This window comes from Kogia breviceps, chromosome 8 (genome assembly GCF_026419965.1).
Source record: "Kogia breviceps isolate mKogBre1 chromosome 8, mKogBre1 haplotype 1, whole genome shotgun sequence".
Lineage (NCBI taxonomy): Eukaryota > Metazoa > Chordata > Mammalia > Artiodactyla > Physeteridae > Kogia > Kogia breviceps.
The window spans coordinates 72563083-72577798 of record NC_081317.1 but is presented as its reverse complement, the minus strand read 5'-3'; the positions used below and the strand labels follow the sequence as shown (position 1 = coordinate 72577798).

Genomic DNA, 14716 nt, shown 5'->3' with positions numbered 1-14716 from the left:
TGTACTTGTTGTGGCTTATCATGGACCAAAGGCCAAAAGCCCCCCAAAGAAATAGTTCTTCGCTCATTATCGGCATCACATACAATGAGGAGCAGAGAAGATCCCAAAACAAACCCCTGCCAGGACCCGATGGCACCTAAAGAAAGCCTTTACTTCTGTCTTAAATGGTCAACCTTCCTTAAAGGAATTATCTGAGCCTCATTCAGTGGATACGGACTTGAATCTTGCAGAAATTGAATACCTCAGGGACTTGTTTTTTTGTTTGTTTTCATATTTGGGGAGATCATTGATTTTCCAAACAACAATTTCATGGATTACAAATGTGAACTCAAGTTGTGACTTTTTTTTTTTTTTAATACCAGAGATTGGGTTGTGGCGATTGGATTAAGTAGGTTTCAAAAAGTTTGACATCAATCATTGGCATCAGGGTGTGTTTTCAACTCTGTAAAAATCTAATCATGTGCACCTATACCTTTCCTAAGGTTTGATAACTCTATCACTTGGAGGAAATGGGTGTGGTCTTCGGAGAATATATAAAACATCAAGCAAAGAGCCAAGCTCATTCTTCTCCAGAGCCTAGAGCTGTTGTGTTTGGACTTGGCTGGGCTGTGGAGACTTTGGAAAGTTACTGCCACCAGGAGGTGAGCACCTAATCAGGGAATTGTTTTGACTGGAAAATCTCAAAGGATGGTTTGGGTTGCTGGTTACTTTCTTTTGTCCACAGAAACTCTTGGATTTATCTTTGGCTAAATAATGGTGACAGGTATCATGTGTCCATTTCCAGCTCTACGTCCTGCTACTCAACTGCTCCTACCCTTGACTGCTTTTCAGCTCACCTATCTGCAATCCCCTGAACCTCCATGTTCATTCCTAACCCTGGGCCTTTGCACATGCTGCTCCTTCTACTTGAGATGCCCTTCTTGCGTCTCTTCCTAATAAATGCTGGTTTATAGTTTCAGGACTTAATTTAAATATTCTTTTCTCTGTGAAGCTCTCTTTGGGAAGATTGGTTTTATTTCTCTTTGTGTACCTACAGTAGTCTATGCAAAAACTCTATTAACAGCTGCTTTATTACATTATAAATCTTTTACATGTTCCAATCCCTGACCCAAAACGGACCATGAAATTACCGAGGGAATTTAATTTTTTTTTTTGAAAAAAGCTTTCTATATTATTAATGCTTAGCATAGTGTTAGGTACATAATAGGTGCTCAAATGTTGGCTGAAAAAATTAACTATTGTTCTGAAATTTTAGGACAGTTGATTTTTAACTAATTAATGTATCAGTACTATTCTATTCCTTTAAGGAAACTAAGTTTTAGTACTCTAGACAGATTATCTGGGTAGAGAATTTCAGTGAGGTTCCAACATTACCGTGACTAATATTTGCAGAAAGAATTATAAGATTTTGCAAACATTATTACATTGACAGCATGACTCAATTCTGGGGTGGGATAACAGATTTAAGAAGGCTAAAAAAATTGATTTAAGAAAAGAAACTTGAAGACCAAGTACTGTTTTCTGGCGGGTAGGGGTGGGGAGGGGAAGTTTTCACATACAAAGAAAGTATGCCTGTCATTGAATGGCTGAGTAGAACAGAGCCCCTTGCCAACCTGTGCTGAGAAAGTCTGAACAAGGAATAATCTTTGTTTTATTAAGCCACTGAGAATCCAGAGTTAATTTATTGCTGCAGTAAAACTTAGCTAACATGAGTAATAAACTATTTTTTTTAAATAAAATCACAACAGAAGGGGTGTGTGAATGTGTGTGTTATGTGCTTAGTGAAACATTTGGAAATTTATATTCCCAAGTTTAAATTGTGATTTTCTCTGGGTAATGCATTTTCATTATTGTAATTCAATCTGTATTTTTTCCCCTGAACTTTAAGGGGAAACATGTATTACATGTTTCTTACATATAAACATGTATTACTTTCACAATCAGAAAAAAAAAAAAAGGAAAGTATGACTGTAGGAATTAAGGGCTTTAACTTAATCATAGTTGATAAAGGATCTGGAAGTTGTATTTTAAAGTGTCAACTTTACTAATTAAATGGCTACCCTTTGAAAAGCTGGTAGTAGATGAAAAGTCCATTCATTCATTCAATTATTCATCAAATAATGATCGAGGGCCTACAATGTGACAGGAAATGTGCTAGCTTCTGGGAATATATATGAGAACCAAACACAGCCCCTACTTTTCAGGAACTCAAAGTCAAGTGGGGGAGATAGAACAACAGCTTACTATAGCAGAGTATGGTAACTGCTGTGAAGGAAGCATCATCTGAGCTGAGATGTGAAGGAAGACCAGGGGAAGGATGGAGATCATTACAGGCAAAGGGACAAGAACATGTACAGATGTGGAGGCAGCCTGGAATGTTAGGGGTAACTGCAGGGTGCTCAGAGCTGCTGGAGGCTTGAGGGTAGGGTAGAGCATGGAATGGGTGTGAGGAAAGTCATGGCAAGGGAAAGAGAGGCCACATCACACAGGGACTCAGAAGAGAAGTTAGGATTTTGCATACTAGGAAATACACTGAAGTTTTTATTAAGAAAAAAAGTTTTTTTTTAAGCATGGAAGGGTTTTTAATAGGAAATTAGCAAGAGGAGATTTAAACTGATGCCTCTGGCTGGGGTTGGGGGAGATTGGATTGGAAGGGGATATGACTGGAGGTAAGAGAGGAACATGAGGGCCACAACTTTATGTAAAAAAAAAAAAAAAAAGCCCAAACCAAAACCATAAAAATCACAATGGCTGGGGCTTCCCTGGTGGCGCAGTGGTTGGGAGTCCGCCTGCCGATGCAGGGGATACGGGTTCGTGCCCCGGTCCGGGAAGATCCCACATGCCGCGGAGCGGCTGGGCCCGTGAGCCGTGGCCGCTGGGCCTGCGCGTCCGGAGCCTGTGCCCCGCAGTGGGAGAGGCCACAGCAGTGAGAGGCCCGCGTACCACAAAAAAAAAAAAAAAAAAAAATCACAATGGCTGAATTAGGAGAGATGCTGTGAAAGAAGGGGACGAACTCTTGATATTTCCAGGTGAGACTAGGTATTGGTGAGTGACTGCATGTGGGTGGTTAAGCTTTGACAAAGCTTGATGCCTGCATGTCTGGTTTGGGTACCTGAGTAAATTGTGATGACCTTCAGGGAGGCATGGACTCAGGATGTGAGGCAGGTTCTTGACCAACCTGGAGGAATCCAGAAATTAGTCCTATATTTGTGGACAACTGATTTTCAACAAGGAACCCAGATAATTCAATGGGGGAAAGAAGAAACCATTCAAGAAATGGTGCTGGGACAACTGGATATCCAGATGCAAAAGAATGAATTTGGACCCTACCTCACACCATATACTATAAATTAAATCAATATTTGTAAATCATACACCTGATAACAGAAACATGTGTTGAGAACACATACAGAACTCTTACACCTCAACAATCAAAAGACAATCTAATTAAAAATGGGCAAAGTATTTGAATAGACAGTTATCCAAGGAAGATATAAATGGTCAATAAGCACATAAAAAGATGTTCAACATCATTAGTCATTAGAAAAACACAAGTCAAAACCACATTGAGATACTACTTTATACTCACTAGATGTCTAAAATGAAAAAGACACATAGTAACATACATTGGTGAGGATGTGGAGAAATTGGATCCCTCATACATTGCTGGTGGGATTGCAAAATTGGGTAGCTGCTTTGGAAAAGAGTCTGGCAGTTCCTCAAAATGTTAAATAGAGTTACCACCTGACCTAGTGTTTCCACACCTGGGTATGTAACCAAGAGAAATGAAAACTTATGTCCACAGAAACCTTGTGCATGAATTTTCATAGCAGCGTTATTCGTAACAGTTAGAAATGTAAACAACCCAAATATCCATCAGTTAGTGAGAGGATAAACAAAATGTGTTAAATCCATACAATGGAATATTATTCAGCAATAAAAAGAATAAAGTACTACAAGATGGCTAAACCTTGAAAACATCATGTTAGGCGAAAAAAGCCAAACACAGAAGGCCACATACTATATAATTCCATTTATATGACATATTCAGAATAGACAAATCCATAGAGACAGAAAATAAATGAGTAGTTGCCAGGGGCTGGGAAGAGGAAGGAATGAAGAGTAACTGCTAATGGATATGGGGTTTCTTTTCAGGGTAATAAATATGTTTTAAAATTAGATAGTGGTAATGTTTGTACAGCTTTGTGAATATACTAAGAATCACCAAATTGCACATTTTAGAAGAGTGGATTTCCTGGTGTGTGAATTATACCTGAATAAAGATGCTAGAAAAAGTAGACTAAGAAATCAAAATGGGAAAAAAATAGATTTGACTACTTGAGAAGTAAAAGACTTGTTACATTAAAAACATGATAAACTATACAAACTGGAAAGGTTCACAACTCACACCATATTTCATGGAAATGAGGATGCCATTGACTGCACCATTAATTTATACACTACTAAGAAAGCAAAAACTCCCAACATGGGGAATCTCATGGAGGAGCCTCACTGAACCTGGAATCCCATGGGTTACATCCTTCATAAACCTACCAGGGGCCACAAGGAAACTCATGATTTTCAACCACAGCAAAGGGTAAAGAGAGGCAGAAAAGCTTCCTTCAAAATTTGAACCAAGTTGGTATTCACACAGGATTGCAGGCTGAATAAATACTATGTTATGGTCCATCTTACGCAAAAAAGACCTTACACAGAAAATTTAATTGGTAGTGGTCTCAATTTGAGACCAATTTTAAGATACCACTGAGATAGTCAAATGTGAAACAAAAGTTTTTCTTAGAATGAAATAAGGTTAAAAAAAGAGATTGATATCTTTAACATGTAGAGTTCATATAAATCATTTGGAAAAATAATAAATACTAATGTAAACGAGCAAATATTACAAAGCTCAATTCTCAAAGGAACTACAAATGGGCAATAAACATGAATAATGGTTGAACTTCACCAGTACTTAAGAAATACAAAATAAAACAACCAGATAACATCTTTTACTTATCCAAGTAGCATAATTTAAAAAGAATATTAGGCTAGAAGAATAAATTAATAAAGGCTAGAAGAATACAGACTCTTGTGGAAGTCTAGAGTGACATAATGATTCTGTGCAGTTATCTGCCTTTTAAACCCTAGTACTTCTTCTTGGAATCTATCCTAAAGAAATAATCATAAGTTTGGATGCCATATTTATCTAAAATCATGTTCATAAAAATACTAGTTAGAAAAAGGAGAAATAATGTAAATGTCCAAATGAGAGAATCTTAAATAGATTATGGCATACCCATATAACTTTAATGTTGTATTGTAATTTTAAATGGTTTCTTTGTACAATATCCAGTGATATGGGAAACTATTCATATTATAATATGTGAAAAATAGAGGACATATACATAAAATTGTACACCACTATGCTACCATTTTTATATAAATACACAAAGCACAGAAATAAAGATGGTAGGAAGTATGTGAAAATATTAGTAGTGGAGGATCTGAATAGACATTTTTCCAGTGATGATATAGAGGTGCCAAGAGAAATGGCTGTTATCAGAAAGATGACAAATAATAACTGTTGGTGAAGATGTTGAGCAAAGGGAACCCGTAGGCACTGTTGGTGGGAAGGTAAATTGATCAGCCACTATGGAAAACAGTATGGAGATTCCTCAAAAAGCTAAAAATAGAACTACCATATGATCCAGCAATTCCACTGCTGGATACTTATCCAAAGGAAACAAAACATTAATTAGAAAATATACATGCACCCCTATGTTCACTGTAGCATTATTTACAACAGCCAAGATATGTGAGCAACCTATGTGCTCACCCATCAATAGATGAATAGATAAAGAAGATCACACACACACACACACACACACACACACACACACACACACACTGGAATATTACTCAGCCATAAAAAAGAATGGAATCTTGCCATTTGTGACCTCATGGATGGACCTAGAGGGTATTATGCTAAATGAAATAAGTCAGACAAAGAAAGATAAATACTGTATGATTTCACTTATATGTGAAATCTAAAAAACAAAACAAAAGAACAAACTTAAGAAAACAGAAACAGAATTATAGATACAGAGAAGAGGTAGTTGCTGGGCAGGTGGTGGTGGGAGATATAGGTGAGGGAGATTAAGAGGTACACACTTCCAGTTGCAAAATAAATGAGTCATGAGTATGAAATGTACAGTGTGGGGAGTAGCCAATAATTATGTGATATCTTTGTATGGTGACACATCATAAGTAGACTTATCATGGTGATCCGTTTGAAATGTATAAAAATATCAAATCACTCTGTTGCATAACAGGAACTAACACATTGTTGTAGATCAATTCTTCTTCAAAACTAAACACACTCATAGAAAAATAGATCAGATTTGTGGCTACCAGAGGCTGGGGGTGGGCGGTGGAGGGGAAATTGGACGAAGGTGGTCAAAAGGTACAAACTTCCAGCTACAAGATAAATAAGCACTAGGGATGTGATGTACAACATGGTGAATATAACGAACACTTCTGCATGTTATAAAGGAAAGTTGTTGGGAGAGTAAATCCTAAGAGTTCTCATCACAAGGAAAAACTGTTTTCTATTTCTTTAATTTTGTATCTGTGTGAGATGATGGCTGTCATTAAACTTATTGTGCTCATCATTTCAAGATGTATGTAAGTCAAACCATTATGCTGCACACCTTAAACTTATACAGTGCTGTATGGCAATTATATCTCAATAAAACTGGAAGAAAAAATGTTTATAGTGGATATTTCTGGGTTGTGAGATATCAAATAATTTTTATGGTTTTCTTTGTATTTTCCAATATTTTTACATCGAAACGGTTTTACTCTCACAAAAATTAACTCAACATGGATTAAAGACTTAAACATAAGACCTGAAACTGTAAAACTCCTGAAAGAAAACATAGGGAAAAGTTCCTCAACAATGATCTTAGCAATGACTTTTTGGATATTACACCAAAAGCACAAGCAACAAAAGCAAAATAAACAAATGGGACTACATCAAACTAAAAAACATCTGCATAGCAAAAGAAACAATCAATAAAATAAAGAGGCAGCCTACAGAATGGGAGAAAATCTTTGCAAACCATATATCAGATAAGGGGTTAATATTCACAATATATACAGAACTCATAAAGCTCAATGGTAACAAAACCAAATAATCTGATTAAAAATTGGGCAAAGGACCTGAATAGACATTTTTCAAAGAAGACATACAGATGGCCAACAGATACATGAAAAGATGCTTAACATAACTAATCATTAGGGAAATGCAAATCAAAACCACGATGAGATATCACCTCATACCTGTCAGAATGGCTATTATCAAAAAGACAAAAAATAACAAATGTTGGTGAGGATGTGAAGAAAAGGTAGTCCTAGTGCACTCTTGGTGGAAATGTAAATTAGTGCAGCCACTATGGAAAACAGTATGGAGTTTCCTCAAAAAATTAAAAATAGAACTACCACATGACTAGCAATCCCACTTCTGGGTATGTATCTGAAGGAAATGAAGTGACTATCTTGAAGAGATATCTGCATTTCCATGTTCACTGAGGCATTATTCACAACAGCCAAGACATGGAAACAACCTAAGTGTCCAGTGACAGATGAATGGATAGAAAAAAATAAGGAAATCCCATCACTTGTGACAATATAGATGGACCGTGACAGCATTATGCTAAGTGAAATAAACCAGAAAGAGAAAGACAAATACTGTATGATCTCACTTACATGTGCTAAAAAATTGAACTCATAGACATAGAGAGTAGAAGAATTGTTACTTGGGGTGACGGGTGGGTGAAATGGGGAGACATTGGTCGAAGGGTACCAACTTCCAGCTATAAGATGAGTAAGTTCTTGAAATCTAATATACAGCATGGAGACTATAGTTAATAATTCTGTCTTACACATTGGAAAGTTGCTAAGAGGGTAGATCTTAAATGTTCTCACCACACAAACACATACACACACACACAATTTGTAATTATGTGAGATGATGAATGTGTTAAGTAACCTAATTGTGATCATTTTGCTATATGTGCATCAAATCATCACATTGTACACGTTAAACTTACATAATGTTATATGTCAATTATACCTCAATAAAGCTGGGAAAAAAGCCTTAAAAAGAAAGTGTTTTACTTTCATTAACAAAAAACTCCAACAAATATTATAAGAAAAAAAAATCTGTCTTATATAAATATAAAATATGAACATTCTACTCTTCCAGTCTTTTGTGTGTGGCTAAATTGTTATGAAATTGGACCACAAAATACCTAAATGATAAAATAACATAAGTAACAACAGGGTTATTTTTTCCTTTTCACATAGTTAAAAAATTTTCTACATAAGTAATACACATCCGTTGTGGAAAATTTAATAAATATTGATGCAAAGAAAAAGAAAATATCACACAATCTCATGGTTCGGAATAACCATTGTTAACTTTGGGTTTAGTCTGCTCTTCTTTTTTTTTATGTTCTTATGGTTTAAAGTTAGGGTATTGATTTGAGATCTTTCTTCTTTTTTTTTTTTTTTTTTTTTTTTCGGTATGCGGGCCTCTCACTGTTGTGGCCTCTCCCGTTGCGGAGCACAGGCTCCGGACGCACAGGCCCAGCGGCCATGGCTCACGGGCTCAGTCGCTCCGCGGCATGTGGGATCTTCCCGGACCAGGGCACGAACCCGTGTCTCCTGCATCGGCAGGCGGATTCTCAACCACTGCGCCACCAGGGAAGCCCTCTTCTTTTTTAATGTAGGCATTTACAGCTATAAACTTCCCTCTGAGCACTGACTGTGCAGCATCCTCTAAGTTTTTGGAATGTGTATTTTCATTTCCATTCATCTCTAAGTTTTTCCTAATTTCATTGTGTTTTCTTCTTTTACCCATTCGTAGTTTGAGAGTGTGTTGTTTAATTTTCACATATTTGTGAATTTTCCAGTTTTCACTCTTTATTGATTCATTCCATTGTGATCGGAAAAGACACTTCGCGTGAGTTCAATCTTTTAAAATCTATTGAAATGTGTTTTGAGGACTAACATATGGTCTATTCTGGAGAACACACCATGAGAATAACTACTGTTAACATTTTTATATATCCCATTAGAATTTTGTTGTGCATTTAGGTATGCAGACCAATAACTATATATATGTGAATGAAGCTAGCTATAAGGACTAAATGTACCTTTAATACATCATTTTTTATTTGTTGCATATTATTCCATTATTTAACTGTATCATAACATATTTCACCAATATATTATAGGGTTGGATATTTAGGCAGTTTATATTTTTTTCCAGCACAAAATTAGACTTTAATGATTACAGCATCAATAAATACCTGGTTAGGATACTTAACCATAATTACTAAGTGATTACCACTTTTGGGAGATAAATAGTTCCAACTCTTCGAATAAAAATCTTACAAAGTGAAATCAGCCAGTTAAGTGCTAACAGTAAAAAAAAAGAAATTCATAAAAATCTTACCTTGAATTTTCTTGAAAACTCTGGAATTCATAAACTTTAGAAATCTGTCTGCATAAAAGCTTGGTCTATGAACTGAAACAGTGTCCTGAAAAGACAAATCAGGTACCAGAGGTTTACTTCTCAGAGAGTTTGTTTCAAGCCAGAGGAAAGCTCTATGCAGTTGGCGCTCTGTTAGCCAATGTCCTTAACCAGAAGGTGTGGATGCTGGGAGCCACAAAAGAGTGATGCCCACGTGCTGTGTGCCCAGGAGCTGGGTTGGGGCAGGAAGCACAAGGCTCAATCTGAGCAAAGATTCCAGATACTCATGGTGAAACAGAGCATTAAGAGGGGCAGGGGTGAGATAGCAAAGACTCTGCTTCATAAACCCAAACAGCTGATACTTGTTCCACTGTGTGCCATGAGGGGCTTTTAAATTCCATTTTCTAACATACAGGCAGCCAGTGTCTCAAGTGTCATCTGGAATAAAGACATATAACTTTCAGTCAGGAACAAAAACTGGGGACATAAAGAAGCAAAACAATCCTAATGTAAGAGATAGAGGGCAAAAAAAACCAGTTTGCTGGTTTCACTGCCAAATAATAAGGTATGTAGACACCGGGAAGACTCCTAGGAGACAAGGCTGACTGATGACCCCTGTTATGTTCAATTATCTACTAATTAGATAGAGTTGAATTGAATTAAATTGTTAGTTCTAGCATGCTTGGTAGGAGTCTTTAGGACTGAGGGGGCATTTTATGACAAGTCCAGGAAAGAAGATGGATGAAGAAGCTAATTCTATATGTTTATTCAGTAGTCATTTATTTACTATCCAAAATACACACTCCTAAAAATAGTAAATTTGCTTATTTAGTGCTCCATTTTGATTTCAGGTTCATGGTGTCCAACAGGGAAACTTCTAAAAATTTACATTTAGATACTATAAAGTGTCTGTGATGGGTTTGGAAGAAAAAACACACACTGGACCAGAATCCAGAGACCTGGTTCTGGTGTTACCTCTAATTTTAAAAAGCTGCGTGGTTCTGGGTAAAGACACTATCTCAGTGCCTCAGTCTTTCCATCTGTGAAACTGGGTGTTACATGAGGCATAAGGTAATTCTGTAATGATTGAGTTACGAAGGACACAGTAAGGAGAAACCCTCTTTGCCAAGTTAAAATGGTCCCCTAGACTATCAGTGATGCTGCAGATGTGGTGGAAAATTTCCCACCGGTTTGACATGCACTCTCCCCAGTATTCAGTCAGCTCCTGTTGGAAGTGGACACAAATTCACAAGTACCATCATTTAAAAATATGTAGGATGCAAGATGATTAAGATTCTTGCTTTCCAAGAGAAGTTAGATTGTGGTTCTCCTTGGTATGAAGAAGCAGTGTTTAAAGAAGAGGCACTTTTGTAAAAAGACAAAAATAAGTCTTAATTATTGTTTATAATTACACAAATATATAATCAGCACAGAGATGCTGATTATATATTTGTGTAATTTTAAAAAGACACCAAAAAAAAAAAAAGAAGATGTATCTTATTTAGACAAAAGTAAGGGCTCCTTAGAAGCATCTGACCAATAGAGGACTAGGCCATTCTGAGCACAAATCTCATTTGGTAACAGGGAATTGAAATTGTGTTAATAAACAGAAGGGGAATGAGATAGAGGGTGTTTACTCTCTTTCCCTTCCATGTTCGAGGCATTCATGTAGTTGCTATTTTTCTCAGCTAGAAGGAAAAAAAAATAACCTACCATATTGGCCTTTTCATAAAAAGAATCTTTGATTTGAATAATAAGCCTAAGTTTGATTCTCAGAAACAAACTTGTGAACCTGTTGTTTAAAAGTGCATTCTGACGAAGGTCATTCCTTAGCCTGTGGACAAATTGCAGATCTTTCTTGCTGAAAGGTTATTACCAGTCTTCCACAAAACTGGGGAAGTGGGTGTTCTTTTCCAAAAAAGGAGAAGAATAGCATCTATAATTTATCTTTGCTTCAAAGGAAAGCATTTGCTAACATCTTAAAAAAATGTGTGAGCAAATCTTTGACCAATATATTCTCTGGAAGTGTCACTTTGAGTTATTAACTGAGGGAGGCTGAGGCCATAAATGTTCTGTCAATAGCAGGAAGTTCAAATTTAACATCTAGATAGGAAGTCTCGTGTGTGTGTGCGTGTGCGCACATGTGCGTGTGTATATATATAGAGAGAGACAGAGGCTGCTCTTTGATAACCGATGGTTTTCTTCAGTCATGCCAATTCTGGGTCCAAAAGACATCCTCATGTCAGTCAGCCTTTGTCATGTATAAATCCAACACAAACGAAAATGTTTTCCCTTCCTATGTCCTTATTATGTTAGGCATCATGTTGAACACTAAGGGGGCATTATTTAATTTAACCCTCACATCAGCCTACGAGGCAGGTACGAGGTACTGTTACTAGGCTTCTGCTACAAACGGGAAACCAGGCTAAGAGATGACAAGCAAACAATGTGTCTGGGACACATGGCTAGTAAAGTGGTTTGAACGCAGAGTTCAAGTCCAGGGCTGTTTACCATCAAGGTAGGGTTCAAATCCCTCTGAAGCTTGGTCTTGGGACAACTTGAGTTCAAGTGCCCTACTGGTCTTCCCAGTGTCTATGTTTTTTTTTTTTTTTTTTTTTTGGTGGTACGCGGGCCTCTCACTGCTGTGGCCTCTCCCTTTGCGGAGCACAGGCTCCAGACGCGCAGGCTCAGCGGCCCTGGCTCACGGGCCCAGCCGCTCCATGGCATGCGGGCTCTTCCCGGACCGGGGCACGAACCCGTGTCCCGTGCATCCGCAGGCGAATTCTCAACCACTGCGCCACCAGGGAAGCCCTTCCCAGTGTCTATGAAAAGTCTCCTCCTTTTCTCACCATCTCATAATTGGGCCCTGCAGATTGCACATAAAAACGAGACCTCGTTTTGTTTTCCTGGCCTCTACCTAATCACCAGCTGGATGGCCTCTATTTGAAGAGCCATTCACATTTATGTTGTCTTTGTTCTTAGATTTGAACCAATCTGCTAGCCTGAGACTCTGAGTTTATAAAGATCTTTGTTTCCTTTCCTCTTCAAGTGACACGGCTTCCTAGACATACTTTGAAGTCTCTGAGAAATCAGAAAAATATACAGTTTAATAAGGAGCATGATAAATCACTTACCCCATCATAAACAAGAGCTTTCCAGGAATGTTCCAACTTTTTCATTAACCTAAACATATATGGACAGAAAAACAAAAATAAGAATGTAAAATCACTCCCATTTGGTGAATTTGCAGAACCTTTCATTGATTTACTTTGAAATAATAAAAGACTACTTCCCCAAATTTCTTACCTATATGATTGCAGAATATCAATAATGCCCATAAATAAAAGTAGCTTTTCTCCCTTATGGCTTTTAGCTGGAATGCCTCCCATTCTGTGAATAGAGCAAAAGAGAAAAAATTTATATGAATAGGCAGTTAAAAATCATTTCTAATATATAGACTGTAAATGAAAATGGGCAGTCTCTAAGAATACTGGACTCTCTCTCCCTTCATCTTTTTTTTCTTCAGCTAAAGTATTCCTGGGAATCCAGAATGATGTACCTCCCCTGAAGGAGAATAACACCATAGCTGTCAATTCTGAAGAGCTGTATGGGAAGAATTCAATTAAAAAATCATTCCTGGGCTTCCCTAGTGGCGCAGTGGTTGAGAATTCGCCTGCCGATGCAGGGGACACGGGTTCGTGCCCCGGTCCAGGAAGATCCCACATGCCACGGAGCAGCTGGGCCCGTGAGCCATGGCCACCGAGCCTGCAAGTCTGGAGCCCGCGCTCCACAATGGGAGAGGCCACAACAGTGAGAGGCTCGCATACCGAAAAAAAAAAAATCATTCCTATTTTAAAACCAAGAGCAAGAGTTTTAACTGCTCATCAAAAATGCAACACTTTTATATACTTACCGTGAGATTTTTAAATAAAATATAGAACAGCACAAAGAAAAAATATATAAAGAATCCATTCCTAGGATGCAAAGATAAACACTATCAACATTTGGTACATCTTTCCTGTGTGTATGTATATTTATCAATATACAAAAGCTATTATTTGTTTCATAACCTGAATTTTTCACTTGCTAAATGATGAACATTTCTTCATATTCAGTGCTAATGTGCTTTTAATGGCTGTATAGTACTTCACTATACTGACACAGAATAATTTGTTTAATCAGTTATTGGACATTTAGATGGATTTATAGGAAAGATTAAAAAAATTTTTAATATGTATGAATTTCCTTCATAAAAGTGAAATGTGCCTGTGATTTTGTCATTGTTGGAGAATCTTACAAGGCAGGCACTTACAGTCAAGGAAAATGATTTCTTTCTCAGTCTCCTTGCTCAGCTAAGTATACACACATGACACAACCAAAGAAAATTACTGAAATGGTTGACTGTAATTGTTTCTGTTAGTCAATATGCACTTTTTATACATGCAAACTAATCCTGCAGTTACTATCACATCTTGTTGAAGCAAGAGATCACATCTGCCAGGGTATAGGACTAGGAAAACAAAATCCTCTTACGCACATAAAAAGCTCTGAATTGCGGACATAATTTCTAGCATGTATTTGCTTAAATACATATTTATTCAAATTCAAAGAATATTCACCCTGTTTGTGGTGAATGTTTTGAATATGTAGTAAATAGGGATAAAAACATTTTTAGCCATTGTTAAAAAAATGGAGCCATTTGAAAAAAGAAACCATGTGGGTGAAAGAATGATAATAACTCAAAAAACTGCCACTCATCTAGTTATCCGTGGATGGCTTAATCCACTTTAGCACCAGGTAGGAATCTATTCTTAAAGAGCCACCATGAAGGGATCATGCTTGCATTTAATTACCCAATGATGTCGGCTGCCATGATCAAGGAAATGTGCGGGCAGGCACTGCACTTACGTGTCCGGGTTCTCTGTGATGATCCCATCTCCTGACTTCCCTGGACCCTGGATGGATTCCATTGCTGTTGAGTAGAGGACCTTTTGCATCCCAGACCGCTTAGCATCAGGCACATTTTGTGAAATTTCCTCTTCTTTCTCTTTGAGGGAATGGTCCAAGATGTGGATTCCCAGCAAAAGGCTATAGTCCATGATCTTGAAGCTTTCCAGCACCTGAGTAAGAAAAAGAACAAGGAGGCCCGTCACTCAAATGGCTTGTAAATCTCATCTG

At 37.4% G+C, this 14716-nt stretch overlaps 1 protein-coding gene across 4 annotated transcripts in view; it reads right to left on the bottom strand.

Moving 5' to 3' along the window:
• Positions 1 to 14716, bottom strand: part of PIP5K1B (phosphatidylinositol-4-phosphate 5-kinase type 1 beta) — a 340838-nt gene that overhangs the window by 99094 nt on the left and 227028 nt on the right. For all 4 annotated transcript variants that reach the window (XM_059072732.2, XM_067039563.1, XM_067039564.1 and 1 more), the window contains 4 exons: positions 14447 to 14658; positions 12845 to 12928; positions 12673 to 12721; positions 9521 to 9605 (listed from right to left, as the gene is read on the bottom strand). In XM_059072732.2, the coding sequence (XP_058928715.1) occupies positions 9521 to 9605; positions 12673 to 12721; positions 12845 to 12928; positions 14447 to 14658 (430 nt within the window). The remainder of the gene's footprint in view (positions 1 to 9520; positions 9606 to 12672; positions 12722 to 12844; positions 12929 to 14446; positions 14659 to 14716) is intronic.